Raw genomic sequence first — 26,711 nt, forward strand, 5'->3', positions numbered from 1 at the left:
AGACACAGAGCCGCTGACTCATAGCACTGACGGCTCCAGCACTCCAAAGAATAAGCATCTAGAAGGAAAGAGAACTCCCAGTTGTGGAAAATGTGCCATGAGTCAGGCAGGAAGCTAATGACTTTTATAGGCCTCTCATCTAATGCTGACTTAGAACAGAACTCTGAACTCCAATCTGATAACACTAACATTTCACATGGATGCTCAGACCAGCACTGCCAACTGCTTGTTGGGTGCAAATAAGTCAGTTCCACGATTTCTCCCCATTGACGGCATGGAAAGAAGAAGTCTCACCATGCTTCTTTCCAAAGGCTGTCTATGAAAATATCCGTTTAGCTGATTAATATCTCATAAAATATCCTAAGCAGATATAAGAAGAAATTTTTAGTTTTAATAAAGTGCCTGCTCATGTTTGACTTTCCTAATTAAGAAATGCATAAAATACTGATTAATAAATTCCCCCAGGATTGCAGGGTCATTAATTACAACATTTTGATGCATTTTATGTCAGTATTTTATTTTTTATGGATTTTATTTTCTAACTAAATATTTTAGGTATCATTTTGAGATAATATATATTTTAACTTACATTTTAGTCAGTCTTAATGTCCCACTTAATGAAGAATTCCACAAATCCATGCAGATACACTTCATACAGGAGGATTTTTTTCACACTGGGCTCTAGCTATAAAACAGTTCCCTATGTGACACACTAGAATTCACAAGTGTAATTTTTATAGATGTATCATACACCACTATATGATTTCTTTTATTATTTTACTTAGTCATAGAGTGAAAACATTTTAAAGACTGGCACATATTGTGAAATTTTCTGTCTGAAAATTTCTCTCAGTTTACCCTCTCACAAGCCCCATATGGGAATACCCACCTCATAGGACTCACATCCAAACCAACTGTTACTTTTTTTAAAAATCACTGTTAATTTCCTTTTTGAAGATGTATTTATTTTTACTTGAAAGGCAGAGTTTGGGCCCGGTGCAGTGGCCTAGTGGCTAAAGTCCTCGCCTTGAATGCCCTGGGATCCCACATGGGCGCCGGTTCTAATCCAGGCAGCTCCACTTCTCATCCAGCTCCCTGCTTGTGGCCTAGGAAGGCAGTCGAGGATGGCCCAAAGCGTTGGGACCCTGCACCCATGTGGGAGACCCAGAAGAGGTTCCAGGTTCCCAGCATCGGATTGGCGTGCACCGGCCATTGTGGCTCACTTGGGGAGTGAATCATTGGACGGAAGATCTTCCTCTCTGTCTCTCCTCCTCTCTGTGTATCTGACTTTGTAATAAACTGAATAAATCTTTAAAAAAAAAAAAAAGAAAGAAAGAAAGAAAGGCAGAGTTATGGGGTGGTGGGTGTGGGGAAGGACAGAGAGAAATCCTCCATCCACTGGTTCACTGCCCCCCCCAAATGGCCGCAACAACAGAACTGAGCCAATCCAAAGCTGGGAGCCAGGAGCTTCTTCTGGGTCTCCCATGTGAATGCATGGGCCCAAGAACTTGGTCTATCCTTGACTGCTTTCCCAGGTCACAATCAGGGAGCTGGAACAGAAGTAGAGCAACCCAGACTAGAATCAGTGCCCATAAGGGATGCCAGCACCTCAAGCGAGGACCAGCTTGCTCTGCCACTGCGTTGGCTCCAATATCTTTTTTCTTGCACCTTACTCCTTAGTACATATAAACAGACTCTTGAATTCTCACAATATTTCTTGTGTATGATTCATTCACATTGTTATTTCAAGAAAGTTTTTCTGTGAACACTGGCAATGCCTTCATCTGTTTGTGCTACAACAGAACAACTGACCCTGAGTACTGAGGTCTACTGCTCACAGTCCTGGAGGTCAAGCTGAGAACAGGAGTTGACATCTGGTTTGGGCTTTTCTGTGGCCTCGAGCCACAGGAGATGCTATCACAGGGTAGAAGGCTAACCCCATCTCCAGCCCTCTAAAACAAACCCAGTCCCATGGGAATGAATTCACCACCATGAAACAACATTAATTCAGTCCTTAGGGTGGAGTCCTCATGGTCTAGTTACCTCTTGAAGCCTCACCACTTCTCCTGGCAGACACTTGACCCCAATGGCTAAGATGCACTCACATCATAGGGGTGCACCTGTGCTTGATCCCGGCCCTGGCCCTGGCTTCCTCCCAGTGTAGATTCTTAAAGAAAGTGGTAACGGCTCAAGTTATCATGTCTCTTCCACTTAGGTGAGCCACCAGGGTTGGATTTCTCACTCTGTTTCAGCCCAGCTCAGCCAGTAGACGAGAACATCACTGGATGAGAGTTTGTATGTGTGTCTCTCTCCCGGTTTCTTAAAGCAAACAAACAACTTGAACACAACCTCTTAGCACTGTTAAAATGCCAGCTCAATTTCAACATGACTTTGGAAAGGACAAACATTTAAACTCTAGGATACAAGAAAAGACAAGTAGAGGGGCCAGTGCATTGGCTCAGCTGACTAACCCTCCACCTCTACAGTGCTGGTTTGTGTTCTCCACTTCTGATTCAGCCCCCTGCTTATGGCCTGGATAAAGCAGAGGAGGATGGCTCAAAGCCTTAGGGAGTGTCCAAAACCTGGAAGAGGCTTCTGGCTTCAGATCAGCTCAGCTCCGGCCTTGCAGCCATATGAGTAGTGAACCAGCAGATGAAAGATATTTCTGTCTCTCCCTCTCTCTGTAAATCTGCTTTTCCAATGAAAAACAAATAAATCTTGCAAAAAAAAAAAAGAAAGCACAAATTGTGCTAAGCAATGCCACTTACACAGAAGGCATTTCAAGTTCATAGAGATTGAGAAATACACCGGATGACATATTCAATGGATCTTCAATTCCAGGCACCAAGCTAAACACTTCATTTGAGAAATGTGTCTCCAGGCACCTGCCAGGATCAGACACTATACATACTCTGTGGGACAGCTAAGCAGAAAGTCCCTGCTGCCATGAAACATACAGACCAACAACACATACACATGCAAATGAAAAATTGATGGGCAACATGGCAAGTGATATGAGCTCGGGAAACATAATGAAAACACAGTAAGGTAGACCAAGGAAAGCCATTCTCAATAGAGTTATACAAAGTGAATGAACAGCTCCTCAGCCTTGATACAACCTCATAAAATGAACACCACCTGCATTATACTGGTTTCTGTCTTATGAGCTCTGTGCCTTTTATCTGAACCTCCCCTGTCTCCCCTGTCTCTGCAGTAGTACACGGAGAGCTCAGGGCAGTCAAGAGACATCTCTGTAAAGACAGGGACTATGTTAGCCCCAGCCACTGCTCCTTTGTACATATAAGGCTCTCAACAGAAATTAGAGAAACAGGTAAGCAAACTGCCAATCATCTGCACTCAGCCATGGAAGATGAATAGCTGTTGGTAGATGATCTGCTCTTGCCCCAGTTCAACTTCCATTCACATGGAAACTTGCCTTCAGCTCCATCTTCAAATTTCTACCACTCTCTAATTTGCTCCATCACCAGAACCTACAGATGGGGCACCACCACAGGCACTGCTCTGTCAACACAGGTGAATAAGGCATGGTCAGAGGACACAGGTTTCACAGGGGTTGGACCAGCAGCTGGCCTGGTAGCACAGGACGAAAAAATGAATGGTCATCTCACAAACTGACCCCTGCTTTCCCTAGAGAGTACTAACAATCCCTTTTCACAGGTAGGGAGCTTTCCTCTCTTATTTTGTATGCCTTCTTACAGGTTGTGTATGTCTGATCCAAAAGTAAAAATAAGAAAAACTCTGATTTCTACAACTTTTTGAGTACCCAATTAACACTCAATATTTCAAATTTTGGAGCTTCTTGGATTAGGAATATTCCACCATAAAGTCTATCTAAGTATTCCAAAATTTGGCAAATCTCTAAATGGTAAGCACTTTTGGGTCCAAGTATTTCATACAAGGGACATTCAACTTGGTCTGTTTTTGCAGCTTATGACAAATTTTTAAAAACTTCCTCACCTTAGCTAGGTCATTTTGCACTGAAACTATGGTAAAAATGAAATCACGTGACCAAAAGGATGGGAGACCAAGAGAGAAACAGGCTTAGAAATTAAGCAAGAACTTTGCCTTTATTCAGGTAGATCAGGGATTTTGCTTTGTATGTTTGGCAAAAACAATCATATTTTTATGGCAGGTGTATTATATTTTGCTCTTACCAGTTCTGTACAGTTATGTTGAGATTAAACTACCTGTGACATGAACAGACTGCAGTTATTATCCACACTCCTTAGCTTGGTTACAATGACCTTACTCTAAAGTACTGCTCACCCTGCTAGTTAACCTCCTGCGTACCCTGTTTTGTGCTCAGTGGCACATGCACAACCATGAGCCAGTGCTCAGTCTAATGGAGGAAGCAGAGCCCCAGACTGGCTGTGCTAGCGTAGAGGTGAGCCCGGGAAGCAAGGAGCCAAGGGAGGCCTCGCTGAGCGTGGCCCACTGCTTCCGGAGCAAACAAGGATCAGCAAGGTCTTTCCCATCCCTAGCAGGCTACATTGCCATCAGTGATTCTCCACACAGAAACAGTTTGATTGACATGTAACAGTCCTCCATATTTATGGGGGAGTTTGGCTGCAATGGAGATGCTTAAGAAAGGTCTTCAGGTGTGTGGTTGATGTGACTAGAGGAGCACCACTCACATGCTTTTAGCTAGAAGATGAGAATGCTAAGCATCACATGAGTCTACAACATAGACTCACCCAGGTACAAAGCTTAATTTGTTATGCCAGGATTAAAAACCCTGTGGTATAATGCACCTGTAATGGTGCAGATCTGAGGCTTCCTGTAGGGTCCAATCACCCGTAACTCCTTGTTTACTTGGCTGCAGCTACATTAAAGGCACTCAGAAACATTTAGGTGATACAAAACAGTAGTGGTCCAGGAGGAAAGGTGGAAACACTCCTGAGCCAACATCCTACACTAATACTATCAGAGCCACCCAAAGACTCTCATGGGGAAGATCCAGAAAAGACTCAAAACACAAATCTGGCTGCCAAAGCGTAAGGTGCTTGTCAGAGCACCGATGAAGTCCTATCTGAAGACCCTAAGTGTGCAGGCCCACCCAAGATGAGACCATAGAGAACCCTTTCTGTCCCTGTGACCAGGCCAGCAATGGAGGGAGAGGCAGGAACAGTGAGAGAGCCACCATGTGCATCAGACACAGGCAGGAATGAAAGCTGTGAGGGTCCTAGGAACATTGACTGGTCCCTCCAGTCCTCCACAAGGTAACTCTGGAGTCACTGGAAACTGATGAGGCAGGGCCCGGCACAGTAGCCTAGTGGCTAAAGTCTTCACCATGCACATGCTATATGTGCCAGTTCTTATTCTGGCAGCCCTACTTCCCATCCAGCTTGGGACATGAACTGGTGCCCACATGGGATCCCACTGCTTGCAAGGTGAAGATCTAGCCATTGAGCTCTCGTGCCAAGCCCCCAAATAAACATCTTTCCATTCAACTTTCCATGAGCTCTCTGAAGTAGCCTGTTCTACTAATCTCCATAACAAGTCAATGAGGTAAACTGACTGAGTAGGCTCCCTATTCACAAAGGTGGAGAACCTGAAACTCCATCCACTAACTGCCTTTCCCAGAGATCCACAGCAGTGACAGGCTGAGCTGCATCTCAAACCCAGGGGTCTAACAAGGAACGGCAGGTGGGGTGCTACACCTTCCCTTAGCAGTGATGCACACACATGCTTAAAGGCAGTAACTGTTGGCCAACCATGTAATAGGGCTGCGTGTAGCAAGGGTGAGCTCAAGAACTGGGGTTTCTAGCTTGAGAATTTATCCCCCAGTCCGTGAGAATGGCTGGACACTAGATGGGGTCATGGCCACAATGTAAGAGCTAACAATACCACCTTGTCTTCCACAGGTCAACAAACCTGTTTCCAAGGACACCAGAAGCCATCCCCTAAAAGGTAAGTGTGGGAACATTTACGTTCTAAGGAGGTCACCTTCTAATTTTGTTTACATTGTGAGTTGCCCAACACAGGGGGTCCTACTGAACTACCCTTCTGAAAACGGGCCGACAACCTCAAACAGAAGCTCACATCTTGGCCTTAGAGCACATGGATGGCCTCAAATCCAAGTAACTATGCCAGCTCTGTGGGTACATGCCTAGGAAAGGCACAACAGGAAACTAACTTTAAAATGTAGATTAATTAATATGACAACACATTTTAACACTTTGGGCAAAACAAACTCAGTTTGAAAAAGAAAAGATAGAAATGAGCTGAAAGCAGATAATCAGCTCACTCACACTGGAAGCGTGAGTGGAAACAAGCAAACAGCACTGAACTGGCCCGTGTCTGCCGACGGCCTCTCCGGTCATGTCTCCCTACACCTCATCTCTACTTACAGTGCGCATTTAGGAAGGATGACAACCCTATGATTCCCACTTCCCAAAGCTGGAACACACCAACCTCACCTTTTATGTGTTCACTGCTATGTTCTGTATCTCACCAACACCATGTTTTCTTTAAAGAGGAAATACAGCAGCTCCCACCAGAACACGAGAGACACATGCCAATTAGGATAATTTCAGGAAGTCACTTACAGAGGAACTATTTACTGAGACAGGTGGAGTGTTGAGGAAGAATGGAGGGAGTACAGGAACCACAGCTAACTGCAATGGTGCTGTCACCATCCCTGAGCCCAAAGCCACAGGAATGTGCCACCTCGATACGTAACAACCTAGGTCATGAGCCCTCCCAGCACAAAAGCCAAGGGACAACATATTCAACCTCTCTGTCCTCCTGCTGGGCTTGGATCCAGTCAGGAGAGAGGTCACTGCACTGGTCACTGTCTCAAAGGAAGAGCATAGTGGGGCACGGTGAAGGAAGAGGAGCTGGTGTTTGACCTGTACCCCATACCAGGAGCGGTCTCGAGTGCCAGCTCCTCCACTTATGACTCTAGTTTCCTGCCAATGAGCGTGCTTGTAGGCAGCAGGTGATGGCTCAAGTAGATACGTCTCCACCACTCACGTGGGAGACCTGGACTGAGTTTCAGGCTCCTGGCTTTGAGCCAGCACAGCCACGGCTGCTGCAGACATTTGTGAGTAAACCGGCAGACAAAAGATTTCTTCCTTTCTCGCTCTATTTTTTTTATAACTCTTATTAACATAATCAGAATGGATTTCACTTACTTTATAGATGCAATTCTAAGATGATAACTGCTCTGCCCTTCCTAACCCTTCAATACCCTCCCCTTCTTTCCTTTTTTCACGTTTAATTTTTGCAAAAACATAACTTCAATTTATAATTATAAACATAATTTCATGGGCTCAATGCATCCTTGGCCATATGTTTACCGTGTGAAAAGACAGAAAGAGCGCTGTCTCAAAGAGTGCAGCAAGGATTAAAAGCGATCATCGAATCCTACAGTGTCAGCTTCTGATTGCACTGAGCAGAATGTCTCTAATAAATGAAAAGGAACCAACTAAGGGGATTTTTTTCGGTTTTGTTTTAATAAAAAGAAGGCAATGGAGAAAGCAAGGGGCAGGTGGACAGATCAAAGGGAGGAGCTGGGCCTGCCACACCCGGCTGTGGGACGGGACATGAGCATCTGCCCTCCTGTGTCACATTTGGAGAAGGGGGACAGAGCAGTGAGTGCTCGCTGCAGTTTCACAGGTAGAGGGTGCCACCTGGAGTGTGAGCACAGGTAGAGGGTGCCACCTGGAGTGTGAGCACAGGTAAAGGGTGCCCCCTGCAGTGTGCCAGCACAGGTAGAGGGTGCCCCCTGCAGTGCCAGCACAGGTAGAGGGTGCCCCCTGCAGTGCCAGCACAGGTAGAGGGTGCCCCCTGCAGTGTAGGCACAGGTAGAGGGTGCCGCCTGCAGTGCCAGCACAGGCAGAGGGTGCCCCCTGCAGTGCCAGCACAGGTAGAGGGTGCCGCCTGCAGTGCCAGCACAGGTAGAGGGTGCCCCCTGCAGTGCCAGCACAGGTAGAGGGTGCCGCCTGCAGTATGAGCACAGGTAGAGGGTGCCCCCTGCAGTGTGCCAGCACAGGTAGAGGGTGCCCCCTGCAGTGTGCCAGCACAGGTAGAGGGTGCCCCCTGCAGTGTGCCAGCACAGGTAGAGGGTGCCGCCTGCAGTGCCAGCACAGGTAGAGGGTGCCGCCTGCAGTGCCAGCACAGGTAGAGGATGCCCCCTGCAGTGTGCCAGCACAGGTAGAGGGTGCCCCCTGCAGTGCCAGCACAGGTAGAGGGTGCCGCCTGCAGTGTGAGCACAGGTAGAGGGTGCCCCCTGCAGTGTGCCAGCACAGGTAGAGGGTGCCGCCTGCAGTGTGAGCACAGGTAGAGGGTGCCCCCTGCAGTGTGCCAGCACAGGTAGAGGGTGCCCCCTGCAGTGCCAGCACAGGTAGAGGGTGCCGCCTGCAGTGTGAGCACAGGTAGAGGGTGCCCCTGCAGTGTGCCAGCACAGGTAGAGGGTGCCCCTGCAGTGTGCCAGCACAGGTAGAGGGTGCAGCCTGCAGTGTGAGCACAGGTAGAGGGTGCCCCCTGCAGTGCCAGCACAGGTAGAGGGTGCCGCCTGCAGTGTGAGCACAGGTAGAGGGTGCCCCTGCAGTGTGAGCACAGGTAGAGGGTGCCGCCTGCAGTGTGCCAGCACAGGTAGAGGGTGCCACCTGGAGTGCCAGCACAGGTAGAGGGTGCCACCTGCAGTGGGAACGAGCATCACACACTGCCTTACTCATCCACACCGTTTGCAGTCTCTCAGATTCCACCTGTCTCACTCAAGGATAGCCACTCTGCTAACGTTTCCTCTGCAACACTTCAACCCAGCGACAGTTCCAGCCGCCCCAGAACTTGATTTCCATTCCTGGAAATCCACAGTGCATCTGTGAAGCATGTGTAATGCAGGTCCCTCCTGTCTTCCCTTCAGAGATGGGTGCACAAACCCAGGGCCTCCAGTGCCACAGCTGTGCTTCCGGGGTGTCCCCTGAGGAGGGGCCAGCACAGACACAGCCCTCATTGTGGGCACCTTCACTTCAGCCATTCCTCCACACGGCAGCCTGTCTGCTAGCCAGCTGTGCCTGTGGCTTTACTGGCCTCTGTTCACGAGGACAGTTAACAGAGCAGATTTAAACAGAGAAACAGAAGAGACTAAAAAAAAAAAAAAATCATGGAGAACATCCAGGTAGAAAATCATGATAAAGAGAAAAGTCAGGGTCCTCAAAATTCTATTGAAATCAAACCATAGCTGGCCTCTGAGCTCCCTGGTCACCTAAGCAAAAAGAGACACAATCTCCTGTATGTGACATTAATTTGTCACAACAACAAAAAAAGCAAACCGATTCCCCAGAAAAAGCAATAGGAACAGTGTTCCGACCTGAAGCAGCGGCTGTCCGCTTCGCAGGCGACGCGTGAGCACCGGCCGAGGACAGAAGGAATGCTTCCAAGCAGGGCTCACAGGGCCAGGCACCTGCTGCAAAAGTTCCCCAAAAGCTGCTTTCTTCCAGCTTCTCCTGTTCCATTACCATCCAGGGCGCGAAGGAAGCTACAAGGAAAGAAACTAACATGAATGCCCCATTTTAGGATCAGGCATCTTGCTGGAAAATGCTGGGACGATTTATGTGTTTATTACCAGTCTGTATTTCTGATGCAAACACATTCTCAGATAATTTATTCACTCTCCCAAAATGTCGTAGGAAAAACATCTTGGTTGGTTCAGCAACAGTAGAGCTTTATGGTGATATTTTTCATCAAGTTGGGCAATTACAGATTTATGTTAATGCGCATTTCATGTCATCTCTCTTGCAATCATCCTCTGACATTATCTGGAAACCATCAGCTTTCAAGAGCTCATCTTCCCTGAGGCCTCACATGTGTGTTTTTTTTTCCTTAGAAATGGGTAAAAGTTTACTGAGAGGCAAAGTATTTCCAATGCCAGTCGTTTATGGCGAGGCGCTAGCAGTAGGCAGAGCTCGGGTGGCATCTGTCTGCAGGCAGGGATGCTGTGATGCCCACGCCCGCGGCTTCTCCTGCCGGCGAGAGCCAGAGCTGACACCCACGGGGGCTGACACCCACAGGGAATGACACCCACAGGGAATGACACCCGCGGGGGCTGACTCCCACAGGGAATGACACCCACGGGGGCTGACACCCGCGGGGGCTGACTCCCACAGGGAATGACACCCGCGGGGGCTGACTCCCACAGGGAATGACACCCGCGGGGGCTGACAGGCGTGCCTCCGTCACGGAGGGGACCCCAGCCCAAACCCCACATCAGCCATGCCACGCAAAACAATGCATCTACAGAGAAAGGCAGCAAGTCATGTGAGAAAGAGGAAAGGAAAGAGAGAGAGGGAGAGGGAGGGAGAAAATTACACACAAGCAACTCAGAGTCTGATTTTTTAAAAAGAAAAAACACAAAGATTTCCACAAAATGCCATCAAAGGACCTTAATATTAGTTGGCTTTCAGAGGAATTTGGGGGATTTAGAATCAAGTCTGGAGTTGCCGTAAGCAGACTCAGCCACTGGGTCATCCACGAGTAGTCAGAATCTAGACCCGAAACAGTTTATTCAACTTTAGTAATGTTCCCGGGTCTTACTAGTGTATAAATCCACCCGCAGATCCCAGCTGCGCAGTGTGAGGCCAAGACGCAACTGGGAGATGAGACTGTCCCCTAGTGGCAGAAAACGGCAAGACACATCCAGTCCTTAAAAACAGCGCACCCCGGGTTACAGTTGATCAGGACAAATTTCATACCGTTTTAGATCTTATTTCAGCCATAGCTCATGCATCACACGTGACAAGGGCAAAGGTTGTAATTCATTCCATAAACTTTGTAAAATCATTCTTTAATGAGACTTCAGGGCAATACATTGTCATCACGGCCACAGAAAAAATAGAAACTGCCTGATGTAGCAAACACATTTTCCAATAGAAAAATATAAAGTAGCTGCAAATGTAAAAGCTTAAAACAAGACATTCAGAGTGTGTGGGCATTTAGAGAATGAACAGCAAACAGAAAGGTCTCTCCGTCCCTCTGTTTGTCTCTGTCATTCTGCCTTTCAGGTAGACAATCTTTCTGGTTTTTGTTTTTTAAGTATCCAGTAACAGAAATGCAAGTAAATCCATATCGTTGAAGCCAAACTTGCCCAGTGAAGATGTAAGTGGCTCGCAGAACTATGGGGTGCTAGGTCTATCCTCACATAGAAAAATACACCCTGCCACAAAGGCATTCCTAAACCACTCATCATTTGCCCACACTGGTTCATAAGGAGCACACCTCTTGCTTTGTAAGCTTGGGCTAACTAGGATCAACTGCCCGAGCTCACTTAGCCCTTCCAGCCTAAAGTGTGGGCGTCCCAGGCTGACCGGGCAAGCTGTACCCCAGATGCAGCTTCCGCCTGCCTGTGCTGTGCTCAGACCAGCAGAGGGGAGAGCCTGCCGTCTGTAGCCGCAGCATCCACACACCCACCCGCTCCCTCTAACACACCCCAGCCCCCTGCACAGGCCCCAGCACCTTCCCAGGCAGCCCGTCCCACCTTTTGAATATTTATTTCTTTATTTGGAAGGCAGAATGACAAAAAAAGAGAATGAGACCAAACAAGAGATCTTCCATCTGTTCTTTCATTCCCCTGAAGGACAGAAAAGACCCGGCAATCCCACCAACAGAGCTAAGCACCTACTGTGTGGCCTGGCTCTTTAGCTCCTCACTACATCCTAGGTCCCACAGTAGGCGCTCTGTTCCCCCCACCAGCCAATCCCTTCCCTGAAGGAAGGTGGGCGTCAGACCTACTGGCTGTGATGAAGCTGCTGTGATAGCCATCCTGGCAGTGGGATCACGTTAGTGCAAACCGCCCTGTGTCAGGGCACTGAGCCGCACCGTGCCCGTTGGACCTCGGGCCTGGGGTGGGAGGCCAGGCACTGTCTGGTGAGTCCTGTGCTCACCAGTGATGGTGAGTGGTGATTCTGCTCTAGGGACCGAGCGTGTCTCCCAGGAAGGACTCTGCGATCAAGGGCATCGGGCTGAGTGGGATACTCAGGCTCAGCTAGCAGGGGTGGCGTAAATGCTGGACCCCAAGTTCAAGCCCAACTCACCACTACCCCATATGAGATGTGTCATTTGCCCTCCTCAGATTTAAGTTTCTTTGTCTACCAAATGCAGGAAATGAGACATTCGCTTGCTTAACCAGCAGCGCAACTGATGGCCACCCAGGGAGGACCTTGTCAAAGGCGCTTGGAGCTAACCAACGAATCCTTTTTTGCTCCTGGCCCTGCCCTCTTCCTAGCTCTAGATCTTCTCCTGCCTCTCCATGAACTGAGCCACTTTATGCTCCATTTCGCTTGTCTTGGCACCTTCTAGAGATGATGAAATCAATATGGGCTAGAGCTTCAATGGCAGAGATGCTCGTTTGTGAAACATCAGTTTCCCCACAGCAAATGCAGGCGCATGGTGCACGCCTGGGAGGCGCTGATGACAGCAACTCCATCCATCATGGCATCTGTAATGTTGCAAATGCACTGCCTCTCCTCCGGGAGCCAGGGGCGGCTGCTGAGACAAGCCCGTGTCCTCAGCAGGCATTCCCCATGCTGCACTCCCACCCAGGTGCGAGTGAGGAGGCCTGGGTTGTCTCTGTCCCCATCTAAATGTAGACAAGCCGTGTGCCTTGTGGGGCTTTGCCAACCCACCTGCAGAGAAACCGCGGAAGCCGGGGGTCTCCAGCACCTTTGGAATCCCAGGCTGCGATTCGCACATACAAATGCACCCACCCAGCCCAGCAGGCAGCTGTGCCTTGGGTCAGTAGAAAAGCTGTCTCCCTAGATGTGTCCCACACTCCCTGCTAACTCAGGAAGAGAGCCACTGGCTGCACACTTGGGAGAAGTCGCACTCTCCGCTTCTCATGGGAGAGCTGTGAGAGCAGAAGTTTGCTCTCACTCTTCCGGAGCTGTGTAACTCAGTCCTTCCCCACCACAACCCAGAGGCTTGCTGCTATACTCTGCTGCTGCAATTAATTTCTGGAGCTTTCAGCAGACTTGGAGAGGTTTCTCAAACAGGCCTCGCCAAACATGCATTAGGAGCCATTTGGATCACAAGCTGTGTCTTTTGACTTTTCCATAATTAATCACCAGCACACAAAATCTTAACAGTTCCCTTTCAGTGTATCATAAAGCTCTGAGGCGAGGTGACTGTGATGGAGGACAACTCTAGCCCCTTTTTCTGTAAAGGCCATTTCTTTAATTGCACAATTGATGCTCTGTTTCTGAATGTGTTGATTTGTGCAATAGTATTTTATAGAGTAAGCATATTGCATGCATTTAGCACAAACTCAGTGGTAGATAACCCAAAAAAACCACTAACCCTAACAATCTAAGGAAATGGATCTCACTATTTTCATTTCACGGACATGACAACTAAATTCCAGAATGTTTAAGTGACTTGTCCAACATCAGCGAGAGATCCCCACACACTTAGAACCCAACTTGATTGGCTCCAAATGTTCCATTTATGGAAATCCTACTGTGATACTGTCCCTCCTGTCAATAAATAAATTCTCAGAGTAGAAGTCTGACCCAACATGCAAGATGCCATTGGAGCCCCACTGGGAAGGAAAACAGCCAGAAGGAACTCTCTCTGTGTCTCCCTCTCTCTTGCTCCAGGTCTCCCACACAGGCATCAGGAACACAGGTGCTTCGGGCATTATCCATTTGCTTTGCAGGAGCGTCAGCAGGGACCTGGAGGGCAGGCAGAGCAGACGGGTCTCCAACCAGCACTCAGGTGTGGGGTGCAGGCACTGCATGCCTCAGCTTAACACACTTCACCACCACGCCAGCCCCTGCAACTCTTTTAAGTCACAGATGACAACATAGAAGCTCAGAGAGCCTGAATTATTTGTACGACATCCCTGGGCCCTTTAGCAGCAGCACGAAATTCAACCCCAGGCAGATGGGTCACGTGTGCATGCGTAGGTGACACCTTTGTGAAATTTACTGACACGAGGCTATGCAGAACATAACTGAAAACCACAAAAAAGGACTCACTACTCGTCCTGCGCCCATAGAGCCAATGGCTTCTCACAGAAAACTTCTGCTGCCTTTCTCCAAGCTCTTGCTATCTGCAGTCCAACTGTGGCCGCAGTGGGTGTGATGATCCCCACAGCTCCTGGACTGGACGGCACTATTCAGCTCATTTCCCCAGCTTTGTACTTTGCACAAAGTAATGCCTACACACACAACACTCTTTGAGGTGCAAGCTGTTGTGTTAGCGTCTTCCCCAATCCCTTTCTTAAGCCTGGGTAAGTAATGAAAGATGCCAAGCACTCATCTGTAGCATTTGCCAATTTCCACAGTGTAAACACGCCCACTGTGCCAGGCTTCAAGCCCGCCAGTGTGCAGTGGGGAAGAGATGCCGCCTCAGAGTATGGCCACCACAAGTACAGCAGAGGGGAATGCGCAAACTAGCCAGGGAGTGTGTGTTTGAGTAGTGCCAGTTCTGTTTTGCCATAGCTGATGGCGCACTTGAGTAATGCACTGTTTACTCGTGGGTTTATTTTGCAGCCAGCACACAGGCTCAGGCAGGGCTGTAGACCTCACTACATACTGCTAAAGGCAGTAACTTGGGTAGTGGATATGAAGTCAAGATCGGCTCTAGACAGACAGTGCTAACTACGCCTCTGGCCACCAGGCACAGCCGGCCTTCTCAGAGTGAATGGCAAACTCCTGGAAGGACCTTTAACAGCAACGGTACAGGATTCTGACAACGTGAGTGTACTTGGTTAGAACACCAAGTCTCTAATTTAAGAGTCAATCTCAAGAATTTCAGCTCCAAATCTAACCTCATCAGTGTTGTAAACACCTGAGTTGTTAGTGCTTACTTAACAAGGTCCAAAAATGACCAAGTTTGTGTGAATGTCATGAAACCCATGTGCCAGTAGACAGGCTCATTGCTTGCCCGACGGAGTGTTCCTCCTTCTGAAGTCCTCCAGGTTCCCTTCTTCTTCATACTTTCGAAGACCCTGACTATCTAGACAGGGAGTACGTACATTTTACCAGCACCAGTAGTTGCCATGGGATATACCTGATGTGGCTGACACCATCAGGGAGCATTTTATTATTTTATTTGAAAGAGAGAGAAAGGAGAGAGAGAAAGAGAGAGAAATCTTCCCTCCTCAGGCTCACTCCCCAAATACCAGGGCTGGATCAGGCCCACACCAAGAGTCAGATTTCCCACGAGCTACTTAACCCGTCACGTGCTGCGTGCCAGGGTGCGCGTTATCAGGGGGCAGGATCAGAAGCAGAGCCGGCACTCAGTCCCTGGGGCTCTGGGCCAGGAGCAGGTATCCCAGGTCTTGTGCGAACCTCTGTGCTAAACGCCCACCCGGTCAGAGACGCAATGCTGCCATTGGCATAGCACCCACACCTGCACTAAATGATGCCACAGACACGGGGCACATGGGATGCACATGACAAAGGATCACCATCGATGACAAAGCGCCTCGGGGTGTTCCCAGCAATCCTGAAGAGGAAGAGGCACGATGCTAAAGAGATCTCATTTTCTGCATCGAGTGATGTTACAGGGCTGGAGTGACCAGGGCAGTGCGACACCGGCATAAAAGCCAATGCACGGACGATGGAGCAGAGTGGAGAATGGAGAAAGAAGTGTGGCCTTCTACAGCCAAAGACATCGGAAATCCACAATGCAAACAGCGCTTGCCTCAGCGGTTAAGACACCGTGCCCAGCCCCTAGCCCCTGCTCCAACTTCCTGCTGAGATCTTGGGGGGCAGTAGGGATGGGGGGGCTCAGGTAGTGGCCTTCCTTCCATGCACGTGCAAAACCCAGACTGAGTCCAGTCTCCAGCCTCTGGAAACTCTGCAGGGGACACTTAAAACTTACTGAGAGTTGATCTGACATATAACAATGATAAGAATAGTCAGGAGGGAACTGGGGGGTGGGTATGTTTGGTCTTGAGGGCGCTGATGGTTTCACAGGTGTACACATATCCCAGAATTCCCCGAGATGTACCAGATCTTTATGTGCCAGCCATACCTCATGAAATCAGCAAAACAGAAAGTCAATCTTATCACAGCCTAGAAGGCTCCAGGTGATGAGGGCACCCCTCAGCCTCACCGAGACCTCGGGCCTTACCTCCATACTGGCTTACCCACCCCCACACCTGTGCACTCTCTGTCAGGAACCCTTATCCATAGAGAGACACAGGACATGGTCCCCCGGAGTCCGCGTGGCTTGTACCACGTATCCACGTGGCATGTTGCAGAAATGCAGATGACGTGACCCCAGATCCCACATTCCTCAAGCCAGACGCCCCTCTTCCACCTGTCTCAGAAGTCACAGCCCTACCCTTCCTCTCCCTGCCCTGCTCCCCTGTGCTGCTTCTGCCATTGTGGCACTTGCCATCAGCTGTGACTGCTCGCTTCCTGTTGACCTTCTGTCTCCTGCTCCTGGAATGTTAGTAACACGGGAATAGCCGCGCTGTGCTCGGGTGGTACTAGCACCTGGCTCATGCTGTGTGCTCCAAAGGTCAGTGCATAGCAGGAAGATGGACGTCCTTTTCTAAACTCAGCCACCAAAGCAGAATGGACGGGTATCTCTTAAAACAGCAAATGTGATGCTCCTATTGAATTATAGAAACTCAATCTCTTTATTGAGCTTTTTTCCAACGAATTGAATTTTTCCCCAATAGACATCACGGTAGTTATGAAAAACAGCCTCTTGGAAACACTGCATCTCAATTCACAGGAAAAGTTATCAGTGTGAACAACTAAATACTCCACCAGGGACCTCTGAAGAGAAAGCCGACACACGATGAAATGTGGAGAAATTTATTTTATGTTTTCTCATTTGATGCAAGCATCGTGTGGCCTAAGCCTTTTTCTAATAGCATTGCAACAGTCAAAGCTTTACCATTAGCTGGATGCTGCTGTTGCTGAAATACATCCTGGGCCATATTTTGTGTTTCTATGAAGTCACGAACATCTATTATTTCTGTTTACAGAAAATAGATGAAAGTCTTTGGAATTCATGCAAAGCTAATCCTATCCATTTAAAAAGCTGTTTTGTTAAACTGAAAAGATAGAATGAATGGTGACTGCATTCAATGAAATAACAGTTTTTGACCTGAAAGAGCCTTTAAAATCACCAAGTTTGTGTTCAGTAAGAGACTGTAAAAGAGGGAACCATTTCTGCCAGGAAGAACTTTCCTTTTCTGCCAGCCCAGACTAACTTACGACTCTCATATGTCCCTTCAACCACGCCCTTCTTCACATGAAATTCTTACAAGTTCCTCATGTTCTATATGAACATCCAAGATAGTCATGCACAAGTCCTAGCCGGCCACCAAATCGCTATCTGGCATCATCATGATTACGTCCCAGAGCCAGAACTTGACCTCTAACAGGACCAGCTGTGAGCATCTTGGAGGAAGGCTCCCACTGTATTTGTGTTTCCCGTTGCCTAGTTCCATGCTTGTCTCAGGGTAACTGCCCATCATCATTTTAGGATTGAAGTTAATTGGTAAAAGTAAAACTAACTAGAAATCAGGGGGAAATGTTCCAGGTCACACCATGTCCTTCTCTGGGATTAGCTGGTGCTCGGTCATTTTTAGGGATGCTATAACAGAATACTGAGCGTGGCACTTCACAAACTACAGAGGTGGGAGCGCCAAGCAGCATGTTGGCATCCTGGCAAGTAACCCCTGTTTGCACCACCAGCCCGGGGGGAGACGGAAAGAGAACCACCTGTGCAGAAGGGAGCACACTCTGTTAAAAATACAATAAAATAAACCCACTTTCGTCAGAGCATACTCAGTGCTGCTACAACTAAGGTGATCCCTTCTGAGGGCTCTGCCTGGAGCCCAGTGACCTCGCGTTATGCCCTGCCTCTTGAGGATGCCACCATCACATCCCCACCTCACTCCGCCTCGTCCCCACCTGGTCCTCACAGCATTCCCTGCCTCATCCTGCGTTGTCCCGACCTCGTCCTGACCTTGTCCTGACCTTGACCCCCGAAGGCTGTGCCCTGCAGCCCAGGGCCCACATTTTAGGCCCTGCCTCTTGATGTTGCCACCACCTCATTCCCACCACATGCCTTGCACTGGACCAAGCTTCCACACATGAACCTCAGGAAGGAAAAGTCTGCAAGGGTTACTCTGGAGAAATAGCCCTACCGGGTTGGTACTTGTTTTTGTCATTCATTCAAAAAACAGAGCCTAAACACATATCTTGATCATTCTTTCTTTCATGCTATTGTCATATATATAACCATATATATAACCATGTAAGATTGTATATAATATATATAATCATGAGAACAGCAGGCAGGAACTTGAATTAAAGAGATGAAATGCATGTGTACAAATACCACACACCATGAAATCTGATTCTGCCACTTGCCAAGTGTGGGACGGCAGGAGAGGTGGGTGACTTCTGCACCTTTAATTTCCCTGTTAACAGAGCAATTAGGAGCAGATGGAGAAAACACATAACTGAGACGTTTAGCCTGACATTGGGTGCCTAGCAAAACCTCATGACTGTTGAGTTTATCATTGACATTGCCAAAAAGGGGATTAACTTTCATGCAATTCCCTTGTGTTTCAGGAGACAGAGCCATGAAGGTGAACAAGGTAGGAGCAGCATCATCACACACCTGTTACCTTTACCCCTCAAGTACAAATGTGACAACACGGGGCTCAGGTGTCACTTGGAAAACACGTCCTGGAAGTTTGGTCATGGTTTGTGTCTTGTGTTTGTAAACTGAGAGACTGTCAAGTATTGCCTCTGCTCAAAGGACAAGTGTAACTCCTGGTCTCTCTCCTTTTGCAGACTCCTTTACTGCCTCCTCGGTAAGCGTGTTAACCGTTCTCATCAATCTGTTTATGCACGTGACTGGAGCCAGCACTTGCAAAAGAGAAACACAAAGACTTGATTTGGATCATGGACCAGATCAAGCCAGCCTTACTTCGGCTGTTCAGCCACTCATTCACTCACGGTCCAGTAGCCCCTCACTCACTATTTCCTGATGAACTCTTTTCTCTTCTTCCTGTTCCTCTTCCTTTCGTTAGCACAGAACTCCGCCTAATTGTAAATGGGAACATACTTGGCATGGCTAGATTCATAAAAGACCAGGACATAGCATGGATATACATAGACACACAATAATCAAGCAATGTCTATACGCATGTGGAGACTTGTAATTTGTCGGGACACACACATGCATGTATGTGCACGCAAATGCATGTGTGTATACTCACTTTGTATAGAAGGCGACTGTTATGATAATCACATATACACGTGTAGGCAGATGTGGCTGCCGACACTGAGAGGTGATGCCATGGGCATCCGTGCCCTCTGACGATTGCTGCCTCACTGCTCTCGCCTCCACCAGGGGGGAGCCAGGTTAAGCCAACACCAGCACCTACCACAGTGCCTGATGCACACTGGAAATCAGTGAGGCACTCACTGTCTTTCAAACACTTTCATATTCCTTAGGAGAATTTTTCTAATTCCAGTCTCCTAGTATGGGATAAGTGGACATTCCCTGTTCTGTTTTCCCCAGGGCTCCTCAAACCAGAACAGGTACAAACGGGAAAGTATAAGGCTTCTGTACAGTTGTATGGAGCCCTTCCGAAACCTGCCCCAACCAGGGAGTGGGCCAAGGCATTCTCTGTATTTTTGAACAGAAATGATCCCAACATTTGGAATTCCTGAAATGGTCTGAGTTGCTCTGTGATGTAACAAGTGTTCCCCAACTGAAGTGGCCAGGCCAGAGCAGGTCACAGCTCGAGTGGGCAGTGTAGTACCAGGCTAGGGGGGCAGTGTGATGCCAGGCTTCAGCACACTGGCTTCTCAGTCTCTGCCATGTTCTTCACACAGGCCCCCCGCCATTCTTCCCAAGAAGTACCAGCCCCTGCCCCCCGAGCCAGAGAATCTCAGACCTTGCTCTCGACCACACACCTTTCCTGACGCCCAGCGAGAGCCCAGGTGAGAGACTGGCAATTGCTGCAGGTGGAGAGACCTGGCAGGGTGGCAGGGTGGCAGGGTGGAGGTGTGGGGGCAGGGTGGCAGGGTGACAGGGTGGCAGGGTGGCAGGGCGGCAGGGTGGAGGTGTGGGGGCAGGGTGGCAGGGTGGAGGTGTGGGGGCAGGGTGGCAGGGTGGCAGGGTGGAGGTGTGGGGGCAGGGTGGCAGGGTGGCAGGGTGGCAGGGTGGAGGTGTGGGGGCAGGGTGGCAGGGTGGCAGGGTGGCAGGGTGGCAGGGTGGCAGGGTGGAGGTGTGGGGGCAGGGTAGCAGGGTGGCAGGGTGGCAGGGTGGCAGGGTGGCAGGGTGGAGGTGTGGGGGCAGGGTGGCAGGGTGGCAGGGTGGAGGTGTGGGGGCAGGGTGGCAGGGTGGCAGGGTGGCAGGGTGGCAGGGTGGAGGTGTGGAGGCAGGGTGGCAGGGTGGCAGGGTGGAGGTGTGGGGGCAGGGTAGCAGGGTGGCAGGGTGGCAGGGTGGCAGGGTGGCAGGGTGGAGGTGTGGGGGCAGGGTGGCAGGGTGGCAGGGTGGAGGTGTGGGGGCAGGGTGGCAGGGTGGCAGGGTGGCAGGGTGGAGGTGTGGGGGCAGGGTAGCAGGGTGGCAGGGTGGCAGGGTGGCAGGGTGGCAGGGTGGAGGTGTGGGGGCAGGGTGGCAGGGTGGCAGGGTGGAGGTGTGGGGGCAGGGTGGCAGGGTGGCAGGGTGGCAGGGTGGCAGGGTGGAGGTGTGGAGGCAGGGTGGCAGGGTGGCAGGGTGGAGGTGTGGGGGCAGGGTGGCAGGGTGGCAGGGTGGCAGGGTGGCAGGGTGGAGGTGTGGGGGCAGGGTGGCAGGGTGGCAGGGTGGAGGTGTGGGGGCAGGGTGGCAGGGTAGCAGGGTGGAGGTGTGGGGGCAGGGTAGCAGGGTGGCAGGGTGGCAGGGTGGCAGGGTGGCAGGGTGGAGGTGTGGGGGCAGGGTGGCAGGGTGGCAGGGTGGAGGTGTGGGGGCAGGGTGGCAGGGTGGCAGGGTGGAGGTGTGGGGGCAGGGTGGCAGGGTGGCAGGGTGGCAGGGTGGCAGGGTGGCAGGGTGGAGGTGTGGGGGCAGGGTGGCAGGGTGGCAGGGTGGCAGGGTGGAGGTGTGGGGGCAGGGTGGCAGGGTGGCAGGGTGGAGGTGTGGGGGCAGGAAGAGGTCAGAGGTGGAGAAGTGGGCAGCAATGAACCCAAACAGGCCACGTCTCTGAGTGGCCTCCCTGTGGCGGGGGGGCAGGGGAAGGAGTGCAGGGGCAGCTCCAGGGAGCCTGCGGCTTGATTCTTCAGAGAAGGCTGGGCACTGAGAGAACTGAGGCCCGAACCAGTTATCCAAGGGAACGGTGCGTAAGAGCACTAGGACAGTAGGTGCAAAAACCCAGAGGGATCCCAAGAGTCCAGGGTTGAACATGACGGTGGAAGGAGCCTGGAGTCACAAAGTGCAATGTTATTCCAATATAGCCTTCACACATATTCTGCCATTAGAACCTTCGACAGTCCTCGTCACTGCCGTGTTTGTGCCTTTATCGGCGGGCAGACGAAGCTCTAAACAAGAGTTTGAGGTTATCCGGGTGAGAAAGTCATACAGACAAGTTAGGGGCTCAAATCCAATTTGTTTATAACTAAGCCAAAAACTTAGGACTATTCAAGCAGGCCTGTATTGACACTAAACAATTATATCCTTGAATTTGTACTAAGTCTCTATTGTGTCCGGGGAAAAAAAGTAAGATCATGATTCATTTGTAGCTCACTGGCCACGTTATTAGCCATCTCCAGCAGACAACAGACAAGCATTTCATTTCATTTTTTATATTTTTTTTTTATTGCAAAGTCAGATATACAGAAAGTAGGAGAGACAGAGAGGAAAATCTCCCGTCCGATGATTCACTCCCCAAATGACTGCTACAGCCGGTACTGTGCTAATTTGAAGCCAGGAGCCAGGAACCTCCTCCAGGTCTCCCACGTGGGTGCAGGGTCCCAAGGCTTTGGGCCATCCTTAACTGCTTTCCCGGGCCACAAGCAGGGAGCTGGATGGGAAGTGGAGTCACCAGGACTAGAACCAGCGCCCATATGGGATCCCAAGGACTTTAGCCGCTAGGCCACTGCGCTGGGCCCAGCATTCCATTTCGGAGTTGTTCTTCAAAAGGTGATGTGGTCTGGCGTTCTGAGGCCACAGTTTTGCACCTTGCTCTGCACAGGAAACACTTCGTCAAATTGCTTGAGTTCTTGCTTTAAATCCAGCTGAATAAATTATAAATCCCAAAGCCTAGCTTTTCTAAAACCTCAAATTTCTTTTTTTTAAAGATTTATTTTATTTTCATTGCAAAGTCAGATAGACAAAAAGGAGGAGAGACAGAGAGGAGGAGAGACAGAGAGGAAGATCTTCCGTCCAATGATTCACTCCCAAAGTGACCACAATGGCCGGTGCTGCACCAATCCAAAGCCGGGAACCAGGAACCTCTTCCGGGTCTCCCACACGGGTGCAGGGTCCCAAAGCTTTGGGCCGTCCTCAACTGCTTTCCCAGGCCACAAGCAGGGAGCTGGATGGGAAGTAGGGCTGCCGGGATTAGAACCGGCACCCATATGGGATCCCGGGGCGTTTAAGGCGAGGACTTTAGCCACTAGGCCACGCCGCCGGGCCCAAAACCTCATATTTCGATCAGTAACATACAGGCAAGAACTTCAAGAAGATCGTGGGTAATGGAATAAAAGCTTGTTTCATTTTTTTTTTTAGTGGATTTTTTTCCTACCCAAAGAAATTGAAATGTCTATATAGGTCTTCCAAAAAATACACTTTCAGGAACTTTTAAAAATTCTTCATATTGGGCTCGGCAGCATGGCCTGGTGGCTAAGGTCCTCGCCTTGATCCCATATGGCCGCTGGTTCTAATCCCGGTGGCTCCACTTCCTCTCTATCTCTCCTCCTCTCAGTATATCTGACTTTGTAATAAAAATAAAATAAAATCTTTTAAAAAAAATTCTTCATATTACTCTGTTTACAAATCTAGAGTTTTTATCTAAAACAATGGCAATCCTCTGTTTGTTCTTCAAAAAATGATAACTAATTCAAGTTAATAGGTTAAAGCAATTTAGGCAAATTTATAAGATTAGATCAATTTCCTCGAACCTTTCATATACCTTTGATATATTTTTGATATACCTTTCATATACTTTTGATTTTTAATTACTTCTGATGTTGGCAGGTCTAAATCTTAGTGAACCAAGTTATCTTAAATAATTTTCATGACTGTGGGCCCAACACAGTAGCCTAGTAGCTAAACTCCTCACCTTGCATGCACCAGGATTCCAAATGGATGCTGGTTCATATCCCAGGGTTCCCACTTCCCATTCAGCTCCCTGTTTGCAGTCTGGAAAAGCATTTGAGATGGTCCAAAGCCTTGGGACCCTGTACCCACTTGGGAGACCCAGAAGAGGCTCCTGGCTTCTGGTTTCAGATCGGCTACGTTCTGGCCATTGCGGCCACTCGGGGAGTGAACCAGCAGACAGATAGTTCTGTATCTCCTTCTCTGTAAATATGCCTTTCCAATAAAAATAAATATCTCTTTAATAATAATAATTTTCATAAATTTAATACAGTACAAATTTGGAAAAGTCAAGTTTCCTTAAACAGCTAAAAGTCTTAAACAAATGTAATTGAACATAGCCTAAGAAAAACAAGTCTAAAATCAATCATGTTTGTAATTGAGGCCATGCAGGAACTCTGTCATTATCTCTAATATACCCAGTACATCTGAAAACATAAAAACACTGAGATCAGCTTCAATTTAACTCCAAATTAATGAATACTATGGATATTCATCTTACTTCATGCTGCTCCTCACACATCTTGATTGTCCCATTTGCCCGACTGAGGGGCAGGGCGAGTGCAGGTGGACCGTCTCAGATAAACTCACACACACCAGAGGACAAGGCCTGGAGCCCAGTTGAGGTGCCTATTGCTTGGCGATCACTCGACGCTTCGGCAATCAGTTGCCCCAAGACACACAGCTCCTCGAGGCTGTAGGTCGACAGACCCTGGTTTACAGTGTCTGTCTCCCAGCCATGCTCGGTTCTAGTCCATCTCCCACTGCAGCTCTAGCAATTCTCACAGCCTCCCTCCAAGGTGCATGCTGTTACCACTTTACAGATGAGATAAATGAGGTGTAGAGAAGATAACTGACTTATCAAGACAATGAACACCTTAGAATTCATCCTGACTCCTATCCAGTATCCACAGGGTCAAATTCCACATCCCATTCCTCCCCCACCCTTCAGTCTCCTGCTTGGGTTTTGGTTTGCTCCTTTGTTTTGTTTTTTGTTGTTATTGTTGTTGTGTTGTGTTGTGTTGTGCGTTGTGCTTCTTTTCTGTCCCAGATCTCTTTCCATTATTGGCATGACTCCCTGGGGTCAGACCCTGCCTGCCTGACAGCTTCATATACAAAATCTTTTACAAAAGCAAAGTGCTAAGCATTTCCAAATCAAGTTAATTATAATCTGCCTGTGCCAAGGGAAGTTGACAAGGAAAAATCAAGTGTCAAGTGGAATCACCAAGTCGTTCATGTTCTCCTAACGTGAGAAAAGCAGCTCGCCCATGTCCTCTCTGCCACCACTGTTGCACTGGCTCACAAGTTACTCTTAGAAAACGACAAGAAAAAAATCATCTGCTTTAGTTTTATGGAACAACAATAAACATCATGCTAGACTACAGGCTGTTAATTGGGCAATGAAAATGTAATGAAAGGTCTGTAAGGGCCCACAATGCTTTCAGCTTGGTCAGTAAGGACTGCATTTTTTTAAATTATTATTATCGTTTTATGACACAGTTCAATAGGCCCTGGGATTTCACTCACCCCCTCCCAAGCCCCACCCCCACCCACTAAGTTTTAGGGACTGCATTTTATGTGATCCACATTTCTTTCTCTTGCAGACAAATAAGTTTGAAGGACTTGAGTCAGGTGAGTAGTAATTTTGTCCTGGGAAACCAAGAACACAATTTTTGCTCAACAAATGCCTGCAAAGAGCACGATTCCTTGAGGAGCTATGCTCAAAATGTGTAATTATTCCTATTTCAAAGGTGGTAAGCTAAACTTAAACAAAATAACATGCAGATTTTTTGTGAAACAGAGAGAGGGAGAGACAGAAAGATAGAAAGATCTTCCATCAGCTGGTACATTCCCAAGATGGCCACCATTGCCAGGGATGGGCCAGAATGAAGCCAGGAAGGAGCCAGCTGCTTCTTCCAGGTCTCTTACGTGGGTAGCAGGAGCCCAAACATGTGGGCCGTCCTCTGCTGCCGTTCCCAGGCCATTAGCAGAGAGACAGATAGGAACTGCAGCAGCCAGGACACAAGGCAATGCCCAAACGGGATGCCGGGGTCACGGGCAGCAGCTTTATTTGCTATGGCACAGTGCTGGCTCATAATATGCAGATTTTAAACAAAGATCTTACTTTGTCACCTTGTTGGTTCAGTCTTCACTGGCCAAATGAAGGACAGGCCCAGTTCCACATGGAAGATCTCGGGTTTAAACTGATGGTTTCCAATTTACAGCGTTACAGAAATAAGACACTGAGCATTGTATCGTACCTGGCTATCTATTCCTTGAGAAAAAAAAAAAAAAAAAACACAAGACTGGGGAAATGAGACTGGGAGTCACACAGACCTGATCCTGAATCCTGCTCTGTGCTTTCTAGTCAGAGTCCCCAACCACCTGGGTTTCTGTTTCCTCAGCCACACAGAAGGATAGGGCCATTTCTTTGCAAAGATTGGTGTGATAAAATTAATGTAAGTAAATAAAGGTTGTTCGAAGCTGAATGCCAGGGGGACTGTCTTAGAACCTTATGAGGGTGTTCATTTCCTTGCTGCCTCAAGACCAAGTTCCCTAAGATGATGGCTCCACCTGCCACTGATGGTGAGTTTCTGTCCCAAAAACACTATGACCTTCCTCACCCCCACCAGCGACTAAGGACTGGGTACCTGTCTTCATGTTAGACCTGCAATCTTACACAAACACCACAAAACTCATTTCCCTTTCCTCCTCTCTCATGTGTTATGTCATAAGCATGCTAAAGTAAAAGTCACATCTTGAGCCTGTCACTCCAGCCGGGTGTGTATTGCTTCTAGCCTCCCTAGCCCGTCAGATGCTCTTAACGATGCTGTCAAGGGTGCCATTACTAACTGCTGGTGACAGTCATGCCTCACTCAGCAGGTCCAGAGAGCTCTGCTAGGAGTTGCTGGGCTTCCTGGGCTCCACCAGGAAGGGGCAAGCCCAGGGTGATGCTCAGCTGTTGGGGAAAGTAGACATCGAAAGTGCTCGCGCCCACTCCACCCCTTTCTTCCTGCGGGTCAGGTTTATGTGTCTCCAGGAAGCTGGCCACCACTAAGGATGACATCAAGGGTCAGGACACCTGTGTCTGAGAGGACAACAGGACTTCCTACCCCTGGCAAGCAAGAGGGCAACGGGGAGGTCAGCCTGGGCAGCAGAGAGGGCTGTGTGTTCACTGCAGCTTCGGCTGCAATTCTGCTACACGTTGGTATCATCTAATACTAAAGCAGCTTTGCCCCTTCTCTTGTTCCAAGGTGCCTTGATTGTCAACACTCCAGACCCTCTCCATTACAAATGTTCAACTCCATCTCTATCACAAGTGACAGACGTCACAGTTATGCACACATTAGGTGGTTTTTTATATTAGACTCAAATCCTGTATACTAAAAGACATGAAGTGTTACCCACCC

The 26,711-nt window shown here is 48.9% G+C and overlaps 1 protein-coding gene across 1 annotated transcript in view; it reads left to right on the plus strand.

The window, feature by feature from the left end:
• CLNK (cytokine dependent hematopoietic cell linker) overlaps positions 1 to 26,711 on the plus strand; it is a 149,596-nt gene that overhangs the window by 94,335 nt on the left and 28,550 nt on the right. Inside the window, exons 8-13 of the mRNA XM_058670392.1 lie at positions 3,215 to 3,331; positions 5,886 to 5,931; positions 18,570 to 18,703; positions 18,795 to 18,814; positions 19,822 to 19,952; positions 24,906 to 24,933. Of these exons, the coding sequence (XP_058526375.1) occupies positions 3,215 to 3,331; positions 5,886 to 5,931; positions 18,570 to 18,703; positions 18,795 to 18,814; positions 19,822 to 19,952; positions 24,906 to 24,933 (476 nt within the window). The remainder of the gene's footprint in view (positions 1 to 3,214; positions 3,332 to 5,885; positions 5,932 to 18,569; positions 18,704 to 18,794; positions 18,815 to 19,821; positions 19,953 to 24,905; positions 24,934 to 26,711) is intronic.

Source organism: Ochotona princeps, chromosome 11, assembly GCF_030435755.1.
Source record: "Ochotona princeps isolate mOchPri1 chromosome 11, mOchPri1.hap1, whole genome shotgun sequence".
Classification (NCBI taxonomy): domain Eukaryota; kingdom Metazoa; phylum Chordata; class Mammalia; order Lagomorpha; family Ochotonidae; genus Ochotona; species Ochotona princeps.